We start from the raw sequence: 26702 nt of genomic DNA, 5'->3' as shown, positions 1-26702 counted from the left end.
CATAAACACTAGTACATAATTAGGGTGTGCCTCACTTGATAAAACAGCGGTATTTCTGAGCCTTACCGGCATTAAAGTGAATTTCCACCCACAAAACCGGCCGCGTTGCTCTCCATTGGGATTCGTTTCCTCCTTCCTCACATTCCTGTAGCCCCCTCTTCGTGTACAGACTCTATCTTCTTGGTCAGCAGGCCTTCTTGAGGCAACTATCCTAGAGCAGAAAAAAGAAAGAGCCTGGGCCTGGTGCCAAACAGGCTCAAAATAGAATCCCAGCTCTGCTACTTATTAGCCGTGTACGATCTGGATTCTCAACCTCTCAAAGCCTCAGTTTCCTCCTCTGTAAAATGGGAATAAGACAGTTCTTGTGTTTAGAACTTTGAGACGATTGGGGCACCTCAGTCGGTTGGGCGACCAACTTCGGCTCAGGTCATGATCTCATGGCCCTGTGGCTTCGAGCCCCGCACCTGGCTCTGTGCTGACAGCTCGGAGCCTGGAGCCTGCTTCGGATTCTGTGTCTCCTCTCTCTGTCCCTCCCCTGCTTGCGCTCTGTCTCTCTCTCAAAAATAAAACATTAAAAAAAAAAAAAGAACTTTGAGACGATTAAGTGAGATATGGCATGTCAGTATTTAGAAAAATGCCTGGGATATAATAAGCATTCAGGACTGGTTAGTCATTACTATCAGGTGCTTCACAGGTGTGGAAACCAAAGCTCATAAAGCTTAAATAACTCAGGTGCGCTGTAACAGGGAGGTGGTATGGCACTGCTTTTAAGGATGCTGAGGTCATGTATACCTCACTCCCATTCCTTTCCTGCCAATTACTATTTATACAACCCTGAACAAATAATTTCATTTCTCTTAGCCTTCATTTCTTTATTGGACAACAGAGAGGTTGATGGCTAGTAACGTCTGCCTTGCTGCTTATATTATGAGGTTAAATGACATGACGTATGTAAAGTGATCGGCACATGGAATGCACTCAGAAAATTGGAAGCCACTGTTTTTACCAAAAGTCACCCAGTTGACAAGTGGGAGGACGTGGATTTCAATGCAATGGGTCTGACTCCCCCAAACGTAGCCTTTTCTAGTAAACTCACCACTAGCTCCCTTGCTCTCTGAGCTGGAAGGCTAAAGAATTAGCAGATGCAATGAACACTTAGAAGGCTTTTCTCAAGTGCAATGAAATTAGTTTACTTTCCTCTTTTGATAGATGCTTTACCTTATTTCACAAATAGGTACTCACACACCCATAATCTTGAACTAGCCTTTTCTCTCTTAATCAACCATATATATTATATATATATAATATATATATACATACAATATATATATATACACAGAAATTCTATACATATAGTTTTTCCCCCCAACCTCATAGAGGAATAACCAACATCTCAAAGGAACATACTGCTGACTTCCCAACTCACAGAAATCTTCAAAAACACTTGCCTTTGAAAGAAATCATCATCCTAGAGAAAGCATTACAGGGATTCTCTCACGATGAGGAATAGGATTAAAACTCAAAGCTTGTGGGCTGAAATCCAAGCGGAAAGGAAAAGCAAGAGTGTGCCTTCTTCCTCCCAGCAAGCCCTGCCTTGGCATACTGCCCCTCCCCACTCCCAGGAGGGGAGAGAGCCCAGCCTAGGGTCAAGGAGTGGTGACCAGGTTAGCAACAAGGGCAACAGAGGGAGGAGACAAAAGAACAGCAAGTGGAAGCGGCTGGCTGAATGCGGGAGCATGTTTCTTTGCTGAAAGAGAATGGCCCGACATCGACTCTAACTGGGAGAGAGGAGTGTGGAGGGGGCAGAGGACAGCTAATGGATGGGGTGGCCCAGCAGGGGTCAGAGGTCATGAGGGCAGTCAGTGAACTAATTGGCCACTCTGTGCATATTCACTTTCTGCTTCTAGCCTACAGCTGGGCCTTGAGAGAAAGCCCTGGGGTTGAAGCTGGCTTTATTCATGCCCTGGGATTTGAAGCCAACTGGTGAAAAGCAACTGAAACTAAAAAGTAAGACGAGGACCCTTTTTTCTTTTTCTTTTTCTTTTTTTTTTTTCACTCCAGGAAAAGTTGACTGGGGACAGCCTTCTGCAAGGAAAATGCTAGATTCCACTTCATTCGTTCACTCATTCATTCATGTATCCCTCTCTCTCTTTGGCTTCAAAAGCTTGGAATTTAACCCTTTTTTTTTTTTTTTAATTCTCAAGTTAGTTAACATACAGTGTAGTCTTGCCTTCAGGAGTAGAATCCAGTGATTCATTGCTTACATATAACACCCAGTGCCCATCCCAACAAGTGCCCTATTTAATGTTCATCACCCATTTTCCCCAGCCCCCCCCCCAACCCTCAGTTTGTTCTCTGTATTTAAGAGTCTCTTATGGTTTGCCTCCCTCTCTGTTTTTATTTTATTTTTCCTTTCCTTCCCCTATGATCATCTGCTAAGTTTCTCAAATTCCACATATGTGTGAAATCATGTGATATCTGTCTTTCTCTTACTGACATATTTCACTTAGCATAATAGCCTCTAGTTCCATCCACATTGTTGCAAATGGCAAGATTTCATTCTTTTTCATTGCCGAGTAGTATTTCATTACACACACACACACACACACACACACACATATATATATAATGATGAATGGATTAAAAAGATGTATGTATATGTGTATATATATATGTACATATATATGTACACATGTATATATACATGTATATGTACACATATATGTACACATGTATACATATACATGTATGTGTACATATATATACATATATACACATATACATACATCTTTTTAATCCATTCATACATATATGTACATATATATATATATATATACACATATACATACATCTTTTTAATCCATTCATCAGTTGATGGACATTCGGGCTCTTTCCATAATTGGGCTCTTGTTGATAGCACTGCTATAAACATTGGGGTGCATGTGCCCCTTCAAATCAGCATTCCTGTATCCTTTGGATAAATTCCTAGTAGTGCAATTGCTGGGTCATAGGGTCATGTATCTCTTCATCTTCCCCTTCTTCCTAATCTCCATATGTTAGCTGGATGCCCTAGGAAAGGTTATGCTGGGCACATTCCAGATGGGAAAGGATTATAGACACCTATAGCTTAGAACACAGATTATCGGAGTGAGGCCTGGGCTTTAGGGTCTTCGAATGCCGCTCTCTTGTTTCATACTTAAGGAAACGGGGAAGGCAATTTGCTCAGACCACAGAGAGGTACCAGAAGAGGACTGGAATGCTTAACAGCTCAGCCTCTGGTCAGAGAGCCTGGGCTGGAATTCTGGCAACCAGCTCCGGGGCCTTAAGATAGTGACTTAAACTTTCAAAGCATCAAGTTGCTTGTCTATAGAAAAACAGGGTTGTTGTGTGGATTAAATGAGGCACATGCAAGTAAAGTGAGCATGTGCCTCAATAAATGTTAACTATTCCTATTACTACTGCTATTACTTCAGAGCCCAGGAAACAATGTTCTTATGAAGATAAACACGTAGCACAATGAATACCAACTCCCTGTTCCCCTGTCATCTCCATGGGCAACTCGTTCCAAAGTGAAAATCCTCATTCCCCCTCAGTTAAGAGACCTATGAAGATAGCAGGGAAATTTGGGAGTCCTGTCTGAACTTTCTGCAGGTAGAGCTGTCCAAATTTAGAACGAGCTGACTTGGGATGAGTCAATACACAAAAAGGGCTGAGAACGGTGCCAGGCACAGCACTCACTAAGGTTTGCCACTTAGTGTTATTGGTGTTTGCACCAAAGAGGGAGCTCTTTGTCACTGCAGAGGTTCAGGCATGAGACTGACTCACCCCTGGTCAGGAATGTTGTCAGGGAGCTTCACAGATAGGATCGGAAGGAGGCTGGCCAAGATGAGATGTGAGTTCTGTGATTTTTCTTTGTAGCATTTTTGTCTACCTCTTCCCAGATTTCTGAAGCAGACCATCACACTGGTACCATTACATGTGGATTCTGGAGCAAATAAAAAGATGAAAATACAAAAGAGACATAGACACTCTCTATAAACCTTTGCTCTCCAAACCCACCTGGGACTTTTACATTGTGGACATGAAGGGACACAGAGTGGAGACCACCAGTTTCTACCCAAAATTTAATTTTGAAGTTCCCTTTTGTCACCTGTTTTTCCCACTTCATTCATTCATTCATTCATTCATTCATCATTGAAGTGTAATTTACAGAAAATAAAACGACAGATTGTAAGTATTCAGTTCAGTGAGCTTTGATAATTACATACACTCATGTAACTTCTATTCAAAGCAAGGTATAGAACAGTTCTATCAACCCAGAAAGTTCCCTTATTATCTTTTCCATTCAATCCCCTAATCCTTCTGTTCTCTCTAGGCTATTCTGACTTCTATCACCCTCTATTCATTTTGCCTATTGTTAAATCATACACATTTTTGTACCTGGCTCCCTTTCTTAAGATATCTTTGGTATTCATTCACATTATTCATGTATTAGTTGTTCATTCCTTTTTATTGAACAATCCCTCATATGAATATACCACAACTTATCTATATTCCTGGGGTGGACATTTAATTTATTTCCAGTTTTTGGCTGCTGTGATTATTCTTATGTATTTTCCTGAGCCTCATTGCATTTATATATATATATTTTTTAATTTTTTTTTAACGTTTTATTTATTTTTGAGACAGAGAGAGACAGAGCATGAATGGGGGAGGGTCAGAGAGAGGGAGACACAGAATTGAAACAGGCTCCGGGCTCTGAGCTGTCAGCACAGGGGCCTGATGCGGGGCTCGAACTCACGGACCACGAGATCGTGACCTGAGCCGAAGTCGGCGCTCAACCGACTGAGCCACCCAGGCGCCCCGCATTTATATTTTAATTATGAAACATATAAGAATAGTTGAGAGAAGATTACAGATACTCATGTACTACTACCCACATTTAACAAAAATTAACATTTTGCCATATCCAGTTCCTTCTTGAAGAAACATTACAGATTTAGTTGAAACTCACTCTGTATTCCTTCCCACTCTTTTCCCCTCTCATACTTTTGCAGTAACTACTTTTCTGAAGTTGGTTTGAATCTATTCTGTGTTTTATGTGTTTAAGAATATGTATGGATGGATTGATCTGTTTTCGTCTAATATGCTGGACATTTGGTGAGCCTTTTCCATCTGGAAAGCCATGTCCTCTGGAAAAATTTTCTTGGATTATTTATCTGAGAATTTCTTCTCTTCCATTTTTTCTGTTCTCTCTGGAACTCCTATAGTTCAAATGTTGGACTTCCTGGATTGGTCTTATTTTATTTTCTCTCTTGTTTTTTTTTTTTTTTTTTTTTTTTTTTTTTTTTTTTTTCTCTTTGTTTTTTATTCACCTTTCAGGGAATTTTCTCAACTTTATCTTCCAATCCACTTATTAAGTTTTCCATTGGTGTTATCATATATATTTTAAATTTCTTTATTTTATTTTAAATTTCTAACATTTTTTTAATTCCATGACTGTTCATTTCAAAGCTTCTTGCTCTTGTTTTATGGATGTAGTAATATCTACTCTTACCTAAGAATAATAATCTTTTTTAATTTGTTCAGATTTTGTTTATTTGTCTTTAGTTTCCTTTTCCTACTTAGAACCTGTTTTCTCCAGGTTGCTTTTTTCTGTGTTTGTTTTCATCTCTATTGTTTATGGTAGAGGTCTTCCTTAGTAGTCTGGTGATCCCCAGATGCTCACTAATATATAAACATGGGGCACTAAAAAACTGAGAGCTCTGAGTTTGAGATTATGGGGCTCACTGTAGGGTTATGTGGCTGGGTCATGTCCTTGGGGGAGCCCCTGATGTCAGAAGTGTTAAGCTTTTCCACTTGGACCAGTCAGAATCCTTAGAGAAGCATTTCCCAATCTTTTCCTGGAGGGTATAGGGTCCCTTCACTTCATCAGCATTTGGTATATGAACATTCACTTAATCCTCATGTTCTCTGTATAATTACCGTCCCTCACGTTTGTCTGCTGTTTTGTTTTCCAAGGACTCTTTGTTTTATTTTCTTCAAAGTTCTGGCTGCATCAAGCAAGGAAGGACATCTGGGAACCTACTGGCTTTTTAAAGATTTCCATCTAATCATGATATTCTTCACAAATATCAACCTGGTATCTTTACCTGGAAGTCACTCTTATTATGATTTTAAGTTGCATTTCTCAAAATACCAGTGAGGTCAAGTACCTTTACATATGTTTTTTGCCCATTGCGTTTCCTTTCCTGTGACTTTCTTGTTCATATGTTTTGCATATTTTTCTCTTAGGTTGTTGATCCTTTTTTAAAAAGTGGATTTGTTAGAATTTCTTAAATAATCTGGAACTTACCCTTTGTTAGTAATATTCATTGTAAAGATGTTCTCCCACCCTGGGCTTGACTTTTAACTTTGTTTGTTGTGGATTTTTTTCCCAGTTCAATATAATTAATATATTAAACACAGTTAATATATTAAATTTATATTTTAACATACTCAAATTTATTCTTTATACTATTGTGTTTTTAGGATCTTACCTAAGAAATCTTGCCCTACTCCAAGGGCACAAAACTATTCTCCAATATTTTCTTCTAAGAGCTTTAAAATTTTGCTTTTTTCACATCAAAGCTTTCAGCTGTGCTTTATAGACAGTGTAAGGTAAGAAGATAATATTATTTTAATTTTCCATATTGATAATCAATTATTTTGGCACCATTTGTTGAATTGTCCATCATTTTCTCAGTGATTTGTGATACCATTGCTGTAAATGCCAAATTCTTAAATGTGTGGGTCTATTTCTGAGCTTTCTATTCCATTCCATTGGAGTTACTTATCTCTCTCTGTGTCAGAATCACATCATTTTAATTACTATGGCCTTATTAAAAATTTTCACTTGTGGTAAAGCAAAATGCCTCCTTCTTCTTCAAAATTGTCTTTACTATTCTTGGCTCTTTTCTATCATATTTTCAGATTAGCTTGAAAGTTCTCTATGCACAGATATGGCCAAATTGGGATTGTTATTGGAACTATGTTGAATTTATAGAGTAATTTGGGATTTAAAAAATAATATTGTGTATTCCATCGATGAACATGGTATACTGCTCTATTTGTTTTGAGGCCTTCTGACTGTCAAAGTTTTATAATTTGTCCATTTGGGTCAACATAATTTTATTAGATCCATTGCTAATAACAATATACTTTTTAGTTTTTGTGCATATAGTGACAGGAACTCTTAAAGATTACAATTCCTAATTAGTTTTTGCAGGTGTATAAGAATGCTTTTGATTTTTTTGATATGATGAGTACGAATTCAGCAACCTTGCACAATTCTTGTAATAGTTACAATAATTTGTGTATAAATTCTCTTGGATTTTCTATGAAGACAATCACATTGTCAACAAATAGCAGTAATTTTATTTTTTACTTTCCAATCATTATACCCTTTATTTCTTTTCTTGCCTTATTGCATTGCCTGGGATAGCTGCTAAAATATGAATGAAAGTGGTGAAAGTTGATAGCTGTTATTAAAGGAACATGTTATCTTAATTATGATATGTCACCAGAATTATTGGCTCTGGAGCTATGCTGTGCCTGCTAGATCTGTACCAGCAAAATGTATATGCCTTTGGTACTTGATAATATGCATTTTTATTATCATTTAATAGATGAAGAAACAGAGACTCAAAGAGGTAAATAACTTGCTTAAGACCACATAGATAATAAGTGGAAGGTTCAAACCACAATCATCTGATTCATAGTTGAATGCTATTCAATATCATTCATAGTTGAATGCTATTTCCATGATTCCAAACTTCCCTCTAGCTATCTGTGCTAATGTGTCATGCTTCTTAGATAACATATTTCACTTTAAGAGAGATATTTCAGCGATGCCTGGGTGGCTCAGTCAGTTAAGTGCCAACTCTTGATTTCAGCTCAGGTCATGATCTCACAGTTCATGAGTTTGAGTCCCCACATTGGACTCTGTGCTGACAGCTCAGAGCCTGCTTGGAATTCTGTCTCCTTCTCTCTCTTCCCCTCCCTCAATTGCTCTCTATCTCTCTCAAAATAACAAGAAAGGAAAAGAAAAGGAAAGAAAAGAAAAAAGAGATATTTCAGAACAAACAATGGCTTTACCCAGTTAAATGACTCTAATAGTGGGAGTGTTAGGCAGATATTCTGTTTTGCCTAAACAGAAGACTTGGCCTACTTACAACTTTTTTAAAAATATAAACTCACAGACTCTTACAGTTGAATGGCTTATCTTATGCAACCTCCTATTGAATGTAGTTATCTCTGTACCACATCCCAGCAAGATCATCCTCCAGCCTTCACCAACTGCTAGGGTAGGGTTTCCTCATTGACAAACAGTTAAATAATTCTCATGTGGATCCACAATCTGTCCACTGGTCCAGAGAGCAATGTGTTTTCTCCTCTACATAACACCTCTTCAAGTATATGTTCTCATTAGATCTTCCCTGTGAGACTACTCATCTCTAGGATGTTTGCTGTTGTCTGAATGAGAGTTTCCAGACCTTTCACTATTCTGATTATTCTCTTCTCAATGCTTTTCAGTTGGTCAATACCTCTCTTGAAAAGTGATGGCCAGTGGGGCACTTGGGTGGCTCAGTCAGTTAAGTGAACAACTCTAGATTTCGGCTTGGGACATGATCTCATAGTTCATGAGTTCGAGCCCCACATCGGGCTCTGTGCTGGCAGTGGAGTCTGCTTGGGATTCTCTCTCTCTCCCTCTCTGCCCCGCCCCAGCTTGCTATCTTTCTTTCTCTCAAAGTAAATAAACTTAAAAAAGGAAAAGAAAAGAAAAGGAAAGGAAAGGAAAGAAAAGAAAAGAAAAGAAAGAAAAGAAAAAAGAAAAGAAAAGTGATGGCCAGATTTTAAGGTGGGGTCTGATTGCAAACATGGCTGGGCTCTTATGTCACATGATCTGGACACAGTTGCTTCTATTGATGCACTCTAGATTTTTGTCTTCTCAACAACTATGGCACATTGTTGACTTAAGTTTAGGGTTAACTAAACCCATATGTTTTTCATTTGAATTACATTTCTGGAAATCTGTTATTTGTTAAAAAGAGAAGAAAAAAGCCCCCAAAGAAGAAATATATATATATATATATATATATATATATATATATGCATATTCTCATTAAATTTAGTCATTTGTGTTCCTACTTCATAACCAGCCACCTATAAATGTGATAAAGCATGCCTTGTGTAGAGTGAGATCTGGACTTGGGGAATGCAAAGAGGTTGTCCTGCGTTGCCTACTAATTCAGGCTAGGAGCCATGGTGGCTTATTTGGCTTTTTCCCCATTCCATCCCCCATATCCTTTCCTGAAGCACTTCGGAGCTCTCTAGGTCAGGGCAAGGTCTGTAGGGAGAAACTAGGACAGAAATCTATTCTGTTACAGAGACAAAAGGGGAAAAATGTGCAGCTTGGAGGCTGCCGACAGGTTACTGGCAAACACCTGATCGGTCAGGGGTAGGTGAAGTCATTTGGTGCTGCTGTTCTGGGACAGGATAAAACTCAAATTTCAGAGCATTGGTACTTTGAGATTTTTGCCATAGAGTTAAACTTAAATTTCTTATGTGAAACCAGGAAGCTCATGGTTTTTAAACCATTCTTAAGAGATGATAGAAGAACCCCAGGAAGGGAGGGGACAGCAGGAGACAGAGTTCTCTGCTCAGCTTTATACTACCTGGCTTAGTGGGGTTACCATCCATCCTTCTATCTGACTAACACAAATGAATTCAGGGTTTGCTTTTGAGACTGAAATCCTAGCTGCCCAAATCTGCCTTGCCCCTGTCTTGCTCACAATCCATACTTGTAAATCAATACGCCTTCTCCTACTCTGACACATGCTTCTCATCTTCACCAAATATTTGTAATTTCTCCTGAACAGTATTTACAAGGACAGTGTTATGTGAATCCAGTATTGGCATTCCAATAATAAAAATTGCAAACATTACATGGCACTTACGATGTGCCATCCATTTTCTAAGTACTTCATATGCATTAACTCATTTTGTCTGGGCAACAGTCCTTTGTGGTAGAGACTGTTATTAGCATTGTTTTACAGATGAGGCAACTGAGGCACAGAAATTAAGTGCTTGTGCAAGGTCAAGCAGCTGAAAGTGGTAGGTGGGGTTGGACTCCAGCAGTCCAGCAGTGATGTCTGCGCTCTAAACTACCATGGGTCCTGTGTCTCTACACTGTGAAGGGAGCTACCAAGGACATCACATGTGTGGGACCTGCAGCCCAGACCTGGGTTCCTGCCCCAAGGCTGTCCTTCTCCAAATAATCTCCTCTTATGATAATCACCAGCAATATTCCTTTTTGAAGGTAGAGTCTTCTGATAGGCTTCAGTCTCTTTATAGATGAAGAAATGTAAGATCAGAGTGTTAAATTGTATTCTCAGGGTCATGCAGGGAATAAGTGACACAATTAGGATGTGAACCCAGCAGTTGGTGACTTTAGTGTCCACACACCTTCCCCTACACTACAGTGTGTCTCTTGTGGGGCCATCTCTTCAGAAAGAGCCTAGATGCTCTCAGTATCCTCTTCTGCGTGGGATAGAGAATGGGGGGGGGGGGCATTCTTCAGGGAAAAATCATCATCATCATTACCAAAAAATCTTGTTAAAGGTCTAACTGCATGCTGGATGCTACAACCTGGGATGACTTTTCATGCCTCTTTGAGGATCCCTGAAAATATGAGTGTATCATTGACCTGGCAGAAGTAAGTTGAAGGCTAAATAAGGCCTAAGTAAGTCCTAAGATTGGTTTCTCCATTTCTTGAGCTGATTGGCTGGATTAATGTACTGCTTCTCATATACCATTCTCTGCTCTTGCATTCAGATCCAGCATGAAAGTTTGTTTTCAGAATGTAAGTCAAGGGCATGGTTCCTCGAGAACCGTATGCTGGTGTCTGGGATCACTGGGATATGCACATTCCTGTACACACATATGCCCATGGACACACATACACCTGACATGGACAAGCACACATACCATACAACCATTTTTGTGGTGAGCAGTTCCTGGAACCAAGGGTAGCCTTCAAGGGAGCAGGTAGTACATGGGGTTGTGGTCTCCATTCCCCGGTACATTCTTGTGGCCAGTTACACCATCCTGTGATGGGTTGGAACCTGCCCTCTCTGAACTGAGTCCTGGCTGGGGCAGTCTTTCCAGAGGTGTATCCAGGGGTCTGGGGACACAGTTCCTATCAGGCCTTCTCAACACATTCTCTGGTCTTATACTGGCAGGGCAGGCTGACAGGAATGCCCACCTCACAGCCCTGTTAGCAGGGTCCTGTGCTCTAGGCTGCCCCCCCCCCCCCCCCAGTAGTCTTCTTGCAACATGGAGGGATGCTTTCTTAGGTCAAAAGGGAAAGCATTGTTGCTGCTCTGTAGCCAGGCAAACAAACAGCTGGCTTTGAAGTCCCGGGAGGGGCGGGGGCAGGATTTCCTCCGGCTGGAGTTGGGAGTGTGAAGGAGAGGCCTGCAAGCCTCCCCCAAGCCTGGCTGTGTTTGTTAACTCCACCCTCCCACCCAGGTCTGCTGTATTTGATGTGTTGGGGGAAGCGGGAGGAAGGAGGCATGCTCCAGGGGTCCTCAGGCGGGGATATTTTCAAGTCCTGCTGAGCCTGCAGTCTCACCCAGGAGCAGAATGCAGACTGGGGCCAGAGTCCAGAGGAGGCCTCCCACCTAGAAGGAAATACCTAGTCTCCTCTCCTCCAGGTGGTCTACTGGGGTGTGGTGCAGGGCGGATTGCAGTGTGCTGCTTCCCCTGGGCGAGGTTTTTATTCAAGTGGGATCAGGTAAGAATGAATGGCAGGGAAAGACCTGAAGGGAGAAAGAGGCATCTAAAGGCAGCACTGATGCTTCACGGCCATGGGCCTGCTCCTCCTGCTTAGAGTCTCCTCTTCCCCATCTCCCCTCCACCACCAAAGCAGCGCCAGTGGATAGTTTGCTCTTCCTCTGCTGTGCTCCTGACTCAGAAGCTATAGCTGTGACCAGACACACTGCCCACCGGCCCCTTCTCCCAAGCAATGAAATGCACTGGGTGAGGAACTCTGGGGATGGAGGAGAAACTTCTAGAGAGTAGACACCTGGGTAAGACAGTATTTCCACTGGGCTGGCTCTCTGGGCTTGCCTCAGGATTTCACTGCATTCCAAAGCACGGCTAAGACCTTTCAGGCCCTGGGCCACAGGGAATGATACAAGAGATCAAGCATTATTATTAATCAACTCAATATCCCATACAACATTAGCTTCCGTCTCCCTCTTTCTCCCCTCCTCCCATTCTCCCTCCCTCCTGAACTCTTATATCTCTACAACCTAATGTGCACACTTGTGCTAGATTCCTACCTCCCCCCAGTGCCCCTCTCCAGTCTGTCCCCACCTACCTGCTTCCCTCCCCCTCCCCCCAATGTTGTGCTTGAGAAACAGCTTGTTTGCGGTAAGACCTGGAAAGCTGGAGTTATACATCCTCCTGGGATGGCCCCCCTACCTCAGTGCTGATGCCTTGGTGCCAGCCAAAGCAGGCTCACCTGCTTGTGACCCATCCCCTTCCTCCCCAGAGTTCTCTGCTTCTCCTCTGCAAACACAGGACAATGGGCAAATGGGAGTTACCTGTCTCAACAGGTGTTAGCCTGGCCTCACTTTCCTACGGGGTGATGGGAAGGTCACCCTCCAGCCCACCCACTCTGGGCATTCCTGTGATTGTGAAAGGTCCCCTTTAACGCCATCCTCCCTTTGGCCCCCCATGATTTCGGCTGTGGGAGGCCAAGCCCACCTCAGAGGCTTTAGAAGTTTTCACGTTAGCTACTGGGTCCACTGGCTAGAGAGCAGGCAGCACTCATAATGTCTGAGAAGGCAACTTTCCCTGCTGAGCCAAGAGCCCCCTGAGGGAAGAGATTGTTTCTTATTTGTCATTGAAACTCTAGGCCCAGCAGACTGCACAGAATACAACTTCGCTAAATGACTCATAACTATTTGGTAAGTTGCCATCATTCTCATCACCAGTAAATATTTATTGGGGGTATCTTATGTGCAGAGCCTCCACTAACCAGTAAGGGGCACAAAGATTGTTTAGACACCATTCCCGCTTTCAGGGGGGACTTATGCCAGGGAGACCCAGAGGAACTTCACTAGGCAGGAGGTCTCAGGAAGGAGCTAGAGCTGGGGGCCCCCAGGGAATCTGCTTGGGCAGCCATAGTTTGCCAAAGAGTAAACTTACTGCTGGTAACCCCAGACTCAGATCCCATTCACTATGGATCTCTGCATACTCAGAGCAGAGCTGCTAACTCACTATCTGCCTGTCTAGCCTTTTTCCTTTGTCATCTCAGCGTCCTCGGCTCAAAAATGTGAATAAAAGTAAAAAACTAGTGTCTCTGGAAAGAATTTCTTAAGCTGTTAGCCTGGGAACAAAGGAAGTGTAAGTTGCCCCCCCTCCCCCAACCCTCCTCACCACGTCCCAGCTAGAGCTGCACTTGCTGTTAGATGGGCCCCGTGCTGTTTGCTTTGGGCTCCCTAGGGATCGGAGACCAGAGCTGCCACTGCCCGCAGGAGGAAGGAAGGAGGAGGTGCAGGTGTCTGGAGTTGAGTTCATCCTAACCCACCTTAACTGAGTGCTTCGTCTGTGCTGAGCGCTGTACTAGCCACGGGAAATACAGCAAATGACAAAAGGAATGTAACTCCTCTCCTCTCAAACTTATGTCTCAGACAACCTGGGAGAAGAAGGACAGCAAGTTGATCTCTTGGGATCCAAGGGTCAGCCCAGATGAAGTGAGAAGCTGTTGCTGTACCGATGCCTTTGTCTCATCAAGGGGACCTTCCCTGCATGGAGTAAGGGTCTAGCATCATGCATGGAAGGTGGGGACACTGTCAATGGGTGGTATTTTCTGCATGGCTCTTTCAGGCCGGTGCTTCTGAAACTTTTCTACTGAAGTACCATTAATGCCAGAGAAGATTGAGTTTGTGTTTCTCAAGGGGCCTGTGGTTTTAGATCACTGCAAATGGGAGATTTCTCTGAAGCCCCGTATTTTATTTTAAAAATGTGTGTAAATTTTGTATTTTCTATCATGTTCATGCATTTGCTTTTATATAAAAATGCAGTTAAAATTACTTATCTCTGTACCACCTCACACCTGTCAGAATGGCTAAAATGAACAACTCAGGAAACAACAAGTGTTGGCAAAGATGCAGAGAAAAGGGAACACTTTTGCATTATTGGTGTGAATGCAAACTGGTGCAGCCGCTCTGGAAAACAGTGTGGAGGTTCCTCAAAAAATTAAAAATAGAACTACCCTATGACCCAGCAATTGCACTACTAAGTATTTACTTGAAGGATATGAAAATACCGATTTGAATGGGCCCAGGCACCCCAATGTTTATAAGCAGTATCATCAATGATAGCCATAGTATGGAAACAGCCCAAATGTTCATCAACTGATGAATGGACAAAGAAGATGTGATACACACACACACACACACACACACACACACACACACAATGGAATATTCACTCAGCCATCAAAAAGAATGAAATCTTGCCATTTTCAACAATGTGGTTGGAACTAGAGTGTATTATGCTAAAGGAAATAAGTCAGAGAAAGACAACTATCATATGATTTCACTCATCCGTGGAATTTAAGAAACAAAGCAGATGAACATAGGGGAAGGAAAGGAAAAATAAGATAAAAATAGAGAGGCAGACAACCATAAGAGACTCTTAAATACAGAGAACAAAGGGTTCTGAGGGTTGCTGGAGGGGACGTGGGGGGGGGGGATGGGCTAAATGGGTGATGAGCACTAAGGGGGACACCTGTTGGGAGGAATGCTGGGTATTGTATGTAAGTGATGAATCACTGAGTTCTACTCCTGAAACCAACACTACACTGTATGTTAACTAACTTGAATTTAAACAAATAAACTCAAACAATTTACTTATCTCTGAATAAAATCAATGCTCTGGGAAAATGAACTATTTTTACTGCAGCTTCTTGTACTCCCTGACCCACTGCCCTGTACCCTGGGGGTGAGAAGCATGCTTTTTAGGACATCAGACCTATACACAGGCACCACATTCAGGGGTGCCATCCTGAAGCGAGTCTCTAACATGCTTGCATTGCCACACCCTTGATACCAAAACACTCCCCTGGGTTTGTCCTATGCTGTGCTGGCCACACACTGATCCAGACTGACCCATAGGATCATCCTTTCTCCTCTGGGTTCGTCCTGGTTCCTCTAGCAGGATTTGGAGATAGAGTGCCTGTAACACTATTCCCCAAATGTCTAGGGACAGTGGCTCTAAACCTTTTTGCAGTCTCCTTCACAGGGAATGGGCAGGGCCGGGCAACAGAAGCATGAGATCCTGAGGTGGCTGGAAAACAACTAGTAACATGGATACTTAAGGAACTAATTACCCAAAGGGCTAATGACTATCCTTGTGACTCCCTTGGTGGGCTTTAGCACTATGCCCCACCTTGCTTTCCCTGACACAGCTGCTCCATCTATACAAGGAAACTAGGAATCCAGACTGCTTATCTGATGAGGTAGAAACTGGGCGATCCGAAGTCCATCGTAGGTTTGTTGTGGATTCAGTATACCAATGGTTTTTAAATAAAAAAAAAAAAAATGCAACCCGTTTATCTATTCATCCATGCATTGATGAACTTTTATCCACTCAACATGTCTTTAGAGAGAACCTACTATGCACCAGGCACCCTATGAGGTACTGGAGGTATAATGGTGACCAAGAAGGACATGGTCTGGCCCCTGTAGAACTTGCAAATGCGAAGCCCCCACATGCCACTTTCTCCTCTCTTCCTCGGCTACCTGCGGAGGTGGGCAGCCAGCTCCTACTTGGCATCATGGCCACTCTCGGACCTCTGGTGAAGTCCAAGATTGTGCAACAGAGGGCCAAGAAGTTCATCTGGTGCCTTTCAGACTGATATGTCAAAATTCAGTGCAACCGGTGGAAACCCAGAGGCATTGACAACATGGTATGCAGAAGATTCAAGGGTCAGATCTTAATGCCCAACACTGGTTACAGGACCAATAAGAAAACAAAGCACAGGCTGTCCAGTGGCTTCCAGAAGTTCCTAGTTCACAATGTCAAGGAGGTTGAAGTGCTGCTGATGTGTAGCAAATCTTACTGTACAGAGATTGCTCACAGTATCTCCTCCAAGAACCACAAAGCTACTGTAGAAAGAGCAGCCTAGCTGGCCATCAGAGCCACCAATCCCAATGCCAGCCTGCGCAGCAAAGAAATTGAAGAGACAGACAGCTTATGTGCATGTAATATTTGTGTTAATAAAACCATAAAACTACCAAAAAAAAAAAAAGAACTTGCAAATGGGAAACAGATTTACATGAATAATCTCCAAGGAAGTGATTGAAAGAAACACAGATGGGGCAGGCCCAGGTCCTTCTGCCTTTGACTGCTCCTGCTCTGGAATGTTCTGTCCAAAAGCATAGGTACACAAATAACAGGTTCTGGACTAAGTCAGAGGTAATGGCGGGTTTACCATCTGAAGCTCCTCTTAGAAAGGTAAGAAACATAAAACAAAATCTCCATCCACGTCCCCTCACATGCCCAAGTGCCCTAGGACAATGGTGTGTGAACACACTTGAGAGGACGACATTCAGAGTCTCACCGGATTCTCATTTCAGAGCTGTGACCCTAAGTGGCACATTGACATTAAGTCCCCCATTTCACAGATATGGAACCCGAGGCCTCAGAGAAGCGAAGCAGCCCGTTGAAACTCACCTGGCCAGGATGGGACCAAGATGGGGTGACTAAGGCAGTGGGGAAGAGTAGGGCCCAGGGCGTGACTCTTGCTTCATTTTCTTAAAGTTTATGTATTTTGAGAGAGAGAGAGAGAGAGGAGACAGACAATCCCAAGCAGGCTCCGTGCTATCAGCACAGAGCCTAGTGCGAGGCTTGAACTCATGACTCACAAGATCATGACCTGAGCCGAAATCAAGAGTCAGACACTCAACTGACTGAGCCACCCAGGTGCCCCATGATTCTTGCCTCTAATGAGCAGTGCTGGGTTGGAGGCCTCCAGTAACTTGCCAGACAGACCCCCTACCCCATGGTTCTGGAGACACTGGCCACTGCCCCTTATCTTTCCTCCCCATGACATGTGCAGATCTGATGGCTCTAATGCAGAAAAACTCTGGACTCTAGAACTCAGCTAAGAGTTGGTGGGACAATGAAAACATGGGCTTTGAAATATACCCAAACAACCCACAGCCCTGTCCTCTCCTCCCCAAAGATTGACCAATGACCCCTACACCAGTGACTGAATTGTTTCTAAGAAACCTTGTGTGGCTTTGGCTACTGACTGACAAAAGATTGTCACACTTTTCCACCCTTCACCTTTGGGGCATCTTCACTAAACATGCACTGCCATTTAAAGCGGAATTCAACCAAATTTGGACTAAGTTTGGTTGTATAGCTAATCATGTTTAGAGTCACCTTCCTGTGACATTAAGGCCTCCAGGAGAGTCACTGAAAAGCCTGTGAGGTCTGCTAATTCCATTGCGAGTAAGGAATGTGTTTATTCTTCCATGGGGCAAAGATCCCCCACTCAACGTGACGCTGCCACATTGTGTAACCAGGAACATGGGTTGTTGCTGATGTAAACAAATGGCCAGGGGCAGACCTGCCAGGAGCCCAGTCTCCCTTTTCCCAGAGGTGTTTCTTATGAATGGTTGTACCCAGTGAAGCAATTTCCTGCCTTGTAAACTTCTGCCCAGCAAACCACATCTCCTATCTATCGCTGCCTGGCTCTGGGTCATAAAGCAATTCCCCAGACACCAATTTGCACCCGATCAAGAGTCCTTGAGTAACAAGAAAATTACCCTCCACCTGCGGACATAATGACACTTTGCAAGGCTAGTGGCTTTGCAGTTTCTGAACGTAAACATCACATGCCTTACCCCACGCCTTACCTCTGCTCATCTGAGATGTGGGGCCCACATATTTGATTCTCAGACTCTGGTCCACTCCTCAGAGGCACCAGCTGGCTAGTGACCCATTACCTTGACCTGAGGACCCTGCAGCCTGTCAGATCATGATTTACAGAACCAGGGCAAGAGAAGTTCAGGCAGGGGTCCCAGGCATGCAGAAGACAGAAGGTTTGGGCTGAAACAACACTGGGAACTCATTGATTTGGACATTCATTTTGCATGTTGTGGTCCCTCAACGTGAAATGTCTTTCCCACCCCCATCTGCCTGGTGAACTGTCACTCATTCTTTATGATGTCAAGTGTCTTTCAAAGGACCTTCTCTGATTTCTATCTAAACAGAATTGCTTCCAATGTCCTACCACTCTACCTTCTGACACCTACATACTGCATTACAATCACTTGTTAATTTGTCTCCCCAGCCAGGTTGGGAACTCCCTCAGGGCATCTTGGAGCCCTCAGTACCCACCACACTACACCGGCTCAAAGTCAGTGTGCAAAAGAGGTTTGTTGAATGAATGAGTGAATGGGAACCTGTTAACATGCCTCTCCACCATACTTAGATGTTCTGTGTAATGAAAATATACAAAGGACATGGTTAAAGGAATGAAGACCTGGGTTAGGCTAGTAAAGAAGGCATAGTCAAGGGGTTCTGTACTTGAGAAGGGTGCAATCTGGCATATTCCTGCAGATTATAGGAATATTTGCAGATGAGGTATAGAGGTTGGGCCCATGGGTAGATAGAAGTGGTTTGTTGTTGGTTTTCCTTTTTGAGTGCGAGCTCAGGAGCCAGAACGGGTTCCAAGCCAATCTAACTGACCTTAGTATTACACTAGCCATAAGGCATTACCTAGGACCTCCATTTTTAAAAATAATTTCTCTTTTAATTTACACCTAACTTAGTTAGCATGTGGTGCAACAATGATTTCAGGAGTAGATTCCTTAATACCCCTTACCCATTTAGCCCATCCCCCCTCCCACAACCCTCCCAGCAACCCTCTGTTCTCTATATTTAAGAGTCTCTTATGTTTTGTCCTCCTCCCTCTTTTTATATTATTTTTGTTTCCCTTCCCTTATGTTCACCTGTATTGCATCTTAAATTCCTCATATGAGTGAAGTCATATGATATTTGTCTTTCTCTGACTAATTTCATTTAGCATAATACCCTCTAGTTCTATCCATGTTATTGCAAATGGCAAGATTTCATTCTTTTGATTGCCAAGTAATACTCCATGGACATTTGGGCTCTTTCCATACTTTGGCTATTGTTGACAGTGCTGCTATAAACATTGGGGTGCATGTGCCCCTTCGAAACAGCACACCTGTATCCCTTGGATAAATACCTACTAGTGCAATTGCTGGGTCATAGGGTAGTTCTATTTTTAATTTTTTGAGGAACCTCCATACTGTTTTCCAGAGTGGCTGCACCAGTTTGTATTCCCACCAGCAGTGCAAAAGATATCTTCTTTCTCCACATCCTCACCAACATCTGTTGTTGCCTGAGTTGTTAATGTTAGCCATTCTGACAGGTGTCAGGTGGTATCTCATTGTGGTTTTGATTTGTATTTCCCTGATGATGAGTGATGTTGAGCATTTTTTCATGTGTTGGTTGGCATCTGGATATCTTCTTTGGAGAAGTGTCTATTCATGTCTTTTGCCCATTTCTTCACTGGATTATTTGTTTTTTGGGTGTTGAGTTTGATAAGTTCTCTATAGATTTTGGATACTAACCCTTTATCTGTTATGTCATTTGCAAATATCTTCTCCCATTCCGTTGGTTGCCTTTTAGTTTTGCTGATTGTTTCTTTTGTTGTGCAGAAGCTTTTTGTTTTGATGAGGTCCCAGTAGTTCATTTTTTTTAATTTTTTTAAATTTTTTTTTTAATGTTTATTTATTTTTGAGACAGAGAGAGACAGAGCATGAATGGGGGAGGGGCAGAGAGAGAGGGAGACACAGAATCCGAAGCAGGCTCCAGCCTCTGAGCCATCAGCCCAGAGCCTGACGCGGGGCTCGAACTCACGAACCGTGAGATCGTGACCTGAGCTGAAGTAGGACGCTCAACCGACTGAGCCACCCAGGCGCCCTCAAGTAGTTCATTTTTGCTTTTGTTTCCCTTGCCTCTGGAGACCTGTTGAGTAAGAAGTTGCTGCAGCCAAGGTCAAAGAGGTTTTTACTCCCTTTCTTATTTAGAATTTTGATGGCTTGCTGTCTTATGTTTAGGTCTTCCATACATTTTGGGTTTACTTTTGTATATGGTGTAAGAAAGTGGTCCAGGTTCATTTTTCTGCATGTAGGAGCTCCATTTTTATCTATTATCTATTTCCTTTCTTCTTATCTCCATTTATAAAAGCAATAATAATGACTTGCTCCTTCCTTTGAAGTTTGACGAGTTTGACATGGTGGTGGTAGGTATACATTGGGTCATTTTCCAGACATTTAACTAGTAAACTCCATGACATACATATGCACATTCATTCATTCAAAAAATATTTAATGAGGGGGTGCCCGGGTGTCTCAGTTGGTTACACATCTGACTTCAGCTCAGGTCATGATCTCACAGTTCATGGGTTCGAGCCCTGCATCGGGCTCCCCGCTGACAGCTTGGAGCCTGGAGCCTGCTTCAGATTCTGTGTCTCCCCCTCTCTCTCTCTCTCTTTCTCTTTCTCCCTCTCAAATAAATAAACATTAAAAAAGTGTATTTACTGAGTACCTAATATGTTCCAGGTACCAAAAGATGGGGCCCAAAACAGTGAACAAAACACCAACCCCCTGTTCTCATAGAACTTACATCCTAGTTGGGGAAAAACATTCAGTGACAATGAAGTTGGGGCCCATCATGTTTTCTCATGTTGTAATCCTGGAGGGACTGGATGCCAATAATTAACACTTACTGAACACTTTCTATGTACCAGGCAAAGGGCTTGATGCACCTTGTCTCTCATTTAATCCTATGCCAACCTTATTTTCAGATAAGGAAACAGACCAAGTAGACTTCCCAAGATCACACACCTAGTGAGTGGCAGAGCCAGGATTTGAATCCAGATTTTTTATTGCTCTCCAGCCTGAGCTCTTAACCACAACTCTCTACAGCAGCAGCAAATATTTACTAGATGAACAAAGAAGTGGATGAATGGTTAACCCTAACTATAGTGGTAACTTGGTGTTTGGCTTCCATGATACAAACATGAGCAACATGTTTAGGTTTTTCATTTACTTATTAATTTAAGCTTCTCCAAAGTATGGATTCTGTTGAAAGTAGATTTCCTAAAGATTAAGAAGCCTCATTGTCATTCATGTTTCATGGGCAAGGCAATCTGTTTTACAAATATAATGATGATTTCCCTCCTGCCCCCACCCCAGTTTTATTGAAAAATAACTGACATATATCACTGTATACGTTTAAGGCATGCAGCATGATAGTTTGATTTATATCTATTGTGAAGTAATCATATTTTAATTCAAAAATTGTGCAAAAGAAACTATCACTCTAAGTTCTCTTCTGGGTTTGTCATAAAGTCTCTGTATTAGACTATATAATGACCCCCAAATATATTAGGTCCTAATCCCTGGAAGCTGTAAATGTTACCTTAAAAGGAAAAAGTCTGGGCAGATATGATTAAAGAAGATTATTTTATTTTATTGCTTTTGCGGGGGGGCCCTGGGTGGCTCAGTCAGTTAAGCATCCAACTCTTGATTTCAGCTCAGGTCATGATCTCATGGTTTGTGAGTTTGAGCCCCCTGCTGGGCTCTGCACTGACAGTATGGAGCCTACTTGGGATTCTCTCTCTCTCTCTCTCTCTCTCTCTCTCTCTCTGCCCCTCCCCTACTCACATGCATGCACATGCGTGCTCTCTTGTTCTCTCTCAGAATAAATAAATAAACTTTATTTGTTTAAGATCTTATTTTTAAGTAATCTCAACATGGGGCTTGAACTCACAACTCCAAGATCTAAATTCGCACATTCTACCAAATGAGACAGCCAGGTGCTCCAAAGAAGAATACTTTACATAATCCAGTGGGCCCTAAATGCAACACAAACATATGTATCCTCATGAGAAGGTGAAGGGGGAGATCTGGCACTGAAGAGAAGGTAAAATGACCATGGAGGTGGGGACTGGTGATGGGGCCACCAGAAGTTGGAAGAAGTAAGCAAGAGAGACTCCTCTATAGTCTCCAGTGGGAGTATGACCTGCTGTCACCTTGGTTTTGGCCCCATGATACTGGTTGTGGACTTCTGGCCTCTAGAACTGTGAGAGAACATATTTCTGGTAATTTGTTAGAGCAGCCACAGGAAATGAATACAGTCTCCCACAGAGATCCCCCTACAAATGAATTCACCTCCTTCCCTGCCTCCAGCCCCTTTCTTGGCTATTTGTGTTTCTTTCTAGTACCTATCAATTCTTGGCATGATGTATGTTTGTGTATTATTGTAGGCTCCTCCCACTTGAACATAAGCGCCACAGGAAAAGTGACATTTTTTTAACAGCTTTTCTCCCCATGCCTAGAAGAGTAGGCACATAGTAAGTACTCAATAAATATTGGTTGGATACATGATTGAATGTCATGTTATTGCCACCTGTAGAGCTCGGAGATCACATCAGGGATATAGTAGCAGACATCACAGCATGACCTACCACTTTTAAAGTGCCACGTTAAAAGATATCTGAGGGGCGCCTGCATGGCTCAGTCAGTTAAGCATCTTACTCTTGATTTCAGCTCAAGAGTCATGATCTCACAGTTTGTGAGATCGAGCCCTGTGTTGGGCTCTGCACTGAGCATGGAGCCTGCTTAAGATTCATTCTCTCTCCCCACCCCCACCCCTCCCCGACTCTCTCTTTCTCAAAAAAAAAAAAAAAATCTGAGATAGAGTCTAGTCTCAGGCAACCCTGTTTTTCATTTCTGCATCAATTTCTGTTTCCTACTTCATTCAGGCCCCAAACCTTGCAATGGCCTTCAGAGTCTCTCCTTCCCACACTCTATGTCCAAACCACCGGGAAATCTTGGTGCCTTCAAATTCTCTTCCTTCAAGGGGACACCCACAATCCCACTGCCTCTCTTCACTTCCATTGCCCCTCTGCCACTCCTGGTCTCAGGCCGATGACAGCAATGGCTTCTGGTGGTTTTTTGCCGTCACTCTTGGCCCCTCCGTACAACTCAGCAGCCAGAGGGATCCTCTGAAAACATAGTTACATCTTGTCTCTGCTTCGTTCATGACTCTCTGATGGCTCCTAGATCCCTCAGAGGAAAAGCCAAGTCCTCACAGCAGCGCCTACAGATGGCAGTGACAACTGCCCTCTGTCATTTGTTGTCATATCCCACATCCCTGACACACCATTCTGTCACTCAGCTCAAGCTCCTCTAACCTCCCTGCTTCCGTAGAAGTTTTTGTCATCACACACACGCATTCAGTTACTGCTTGTTTCCCCCACTAGAATGAACTTCAAGAGGGGAAGGATTTCAAGATTTTGATTTTAAGTAATCTCTACAGCCAAAGTGGGGCTCGAACTCGTGACCTTGAGATCAAGAGTCGCGCGCTGCACTGACTGAGCCAACCAGGCGCCCCAAGAGGGGAAGGATTTTTATTTATTTGGTTCATTGATGTATCCTCAGTGTCTAGAACAATGGTGCCTGGCACATAATAGGTGTCAGTAAATATTTCTTGAATAAATAAATGAGAAACATAATTTTGGACTAGGTAATGTTTCCAAAAGCAAAAGATACATGGGAGGACTTATAAAGCTCAGGAAACCAGGCACACTTTCCTTATACTAGGATTTTTTTGTTTTTGTTTTTTAAAAAAATTAGCTTTCTCTTTTTATCCCTTTCGTAATTGAGAATAATTTGATGTGATTGGCTTAGTAAGGCTCTCTGGACAATAGGGCAGAGAAAAGAAACCTGCCTTTTGGGAATATGACAGTATGTAAGAAAATTAATTATGTGGAAACTACAAAGAAATATGTAGTTTGTGTTGTACGATTTGTTGGCGTAAACATACATACACGGACTGTGTGAAAATTGCTTTGATGAGTCCCGCTTTTGATGTTACCCCCACCCCCCTCACTTTGTTTGCTCTGCTCTGCTGTCCCTTAGAACACATTTCCTCCCTATACATGCACACATCTCCGTACAGACACCCAGGAAAAAATGGTCATTCAGGCGTGTGTCAAGTCCTGCACACCCCAAAGATTCATTTAAAAAATACAGGCATGTTATAAATCTTGGCTGACAATCTAGTATTTGCCTAGCCAGAATGACCTCTGCACCAGAACTGGGGGCAGAGAGAGGGAGGAAGAGAGGGAGGAGAAGGAGAGGGAGAGGGAGTGGGGAGGGAGAGAGGGGAGGAGGAGAGGGGGAGAGGGAGGGAGGGGCAGGCTTTATAGCCATTTGGTTTAGTGGACTGCAGCTTCTCATGAGTATTCAGCCTATAGGATGCAATCAGGATATGTTTGAAGTATTATAACATGGATATGTCATATATCACTGCATGGGCCCCTATCAGCAATCTCACATTCCAGAGCAGATTTTGACGGTGTTTGTTTGAGTTAATTCCTAATTCGAAGGGAACACATCAGCCCTGATTTTCCTTGGGAAGAAGTTTGCTCCTGCTTCTTCCTGACCCACACCATTGCTTGCTCTGGGCACTCCTCTGGCATGCCCCCCACCGACCCTTAGGACCACTACCAGCTGTAGTCTCAGCCTCCTGGCTCTCATACTTCCTGCAATGGTCACCACATTTCACCTCCTTCTTTCCCTTTAGGAGACAAAGACTCTTCGGTCAGGCCTTTCTCCTTTCCTCAGATGCCCCCTCCCTGACTCATCCTTGGTCCCTGGCTGGATTTTCCATACACCATAGAAATGAAGAAAACCACTTTACCAGCTGTTTTATCAAGCATCAGATTTATGGTGAGGTTATCTGGAAATAGCAACAAAGCCTGGAAGACCATGCAAGATGTCACCGTGGGATGAGAGAGTACTGATAACACAACATACCAGCTACACTTCCAAGTGTCTCAACTCATTCACTCCTCAAACAACCTTATACAGGAGGTACTATTATCATTACTCAATTTAATGGAGGACACAGAGGATGGGGTTAAGTGCTGGAGTTGGAGATTCTAATCAGGGCATTATGGCTCCCAAATGAATACCAAAGACCTGCCTCCAGCCGTGGGCCAAGAGCTCAGATTCCCTGGGTGTCTACATTGTGTTCTTATCCCCCTGAATCTAGCGGCTAACCCCCCAGTTATCTCTGCCTTAGTTGGGGGAAGAGTCCACTGTTTGGCATGGAAAAGGTTAATGCATTTGAAGGCAGGTCTTCATTACTGATTTCATTTCCATGAGTGTTAAAATGAAATCTGCTTCCCCAGAGCTTTTCCCAGAAAATGACAGTAGGTCATGGGAAAACAGAGCCATCTGTCTGTCAGTCTGGGCTCCAGGTGTAAAGAGAGGCCCTGGAAATGTCAGTCCATATAGCTCTGGGGGAAGAATGAGAGTTTTTAGTTACAGGTAAATCTTCAGAGGGGGTAATTCCACCTGAACCCTACATGGTGGCCTCCTTGTCCCTTGTAGAGCCAGTATAGAAGGTCCCTGCTTGATGCAGAAGGGAGGTGCTAACCTTGCCAGGGTTGTCTTCTACATGTCTTGGTTTATATAGGGTTTGGTTAGGAAAAGTCCCTAGAACCTTCCCCAGCCTACCTATCCTCACTCCCCTCAGCCTCCAGTTCTGCCCACATGACTGCTTGGATGAAAAGACCTTCTGCATTCTCGGGGCTATTGCAATAATGCAAGATCTAAAATGTACCCAATTAAGATACTTGTTCCAGAAACAACGTGAGTCCAGATATGGGGTTCCAACTGAGGCTCAGGCTTGAGGCCTGTATTCCCTTCCTCATCCTGGAACTCACAGGAGCTACCCAATAGGACATCTCAACTAGTGACAGGGGATCTTGGCCTCTCTTGACACGTGGTGCTTGGCAGTGGCCCCAGCTCCTCTCAACCGAACTAGGAATGTTCTCTTGACCACTTCAGCTCACGTGACATCGTCCAGGGGAGCCGGGAACCAAAGGAGGTCGGCATTTCCTTATCTACCCATCCCTGTCCTGGGCACATAGTAGGATACGTACTCAGTAAATCTGCCCAGATCACCACGAAGTGCGTCTTCCACTGCACCTATTGCCTGCGACCTGCTCAGCACAATTCCCTTGTTCACACCGCTCCTGGCAAATGTTCTGACTTGAAGCAAGAAACCACATGCTGGTAGGTCTCTGCTGTACAAGAGTAGATGGCAAAGAAGACAGGTACATCCTCTTTCCTGAAGTCAGCACTGGATTGTTTGTGGCAATGTCCTTGCTGGTGGAGTGTCCAGGCCTTTGGCTTTTATTCGTCAGCATCCTGGCCGGAGGGGCAAAGCTGGACAGGAGGCGGCAACCACAAGAGTTTCCCATTCTCCTAGTGACTAACAGCTCCATAGAAGGAAGACTGGGATTAATGCTTGAAACGAGGCCAAGAAAGTTACCCACAGGGTTTCCATTCTTTCCGCTTTTAATCTGTCCCTATGACCAAGAGTCACCAAGAGCTGGCTCTATTCCTTTGTTCCTATGAGTTGCAGGGAAGACAAAGGTGTGGGCTCCCACTGTGGCCAGATCCCCTGGTGGTGGGGGTGGGGGGTTGTGGAGTCTGGCGAGGGGAATTAACTCTTCTTACCTT

At 43.3% G+C, this 26702-nt stretch overlaps 1 protein-coding gene and 1 pseudogene across 4 annotated transcripts in view; one reads left to right on the top strand and one right to left on the bottom strand.

The window, feature by feature from the left end:
• HNF1B (HNF1 homeobox B) overlaps positions 1-26702 on the bottom strand; it is an 82879-nt gene continuing 56177 nt past the window's right edge. For 2 of the 4 annotated variants that reach the window (XM_078437452.2, XM_078437453.2), the window contains exon 9: positions 1-211. In XM_078437452.2, the coding sequence (XP_078293578.1) occupies positions 185-211 (27 nt within the window). In that variant the 3' untranslated portion in view covers positions 1-184. The remainder of the gene's footprint in view (positions 212-26702) is intronic. The other 2 variants (XM_078437454.2, XM_078437455.2) reach the window with 1 other exon arrangement.
• Positions 15893-16876, top strand: LOC132687073 (large ribosomal subunit protein eL32 pseudogene; annotated as a pseudogene).

Source organism: Panthera onca, chromosome E1 (genome assembly GCF_046562875.1).
Source record: "Panthera onca isolate mPanOnc1 chromosome E1, mPanOnc1 haplotype 2, whole genome shotgun sequence".
NCBI lineage: Eukaryota > Metazoa > Chordata > Mammalia > Carnivora > Felidae > Panthera > Panthera onca.
This window is presented reverse-complemented; position numbering and strand designations above follow the sequence as displayed.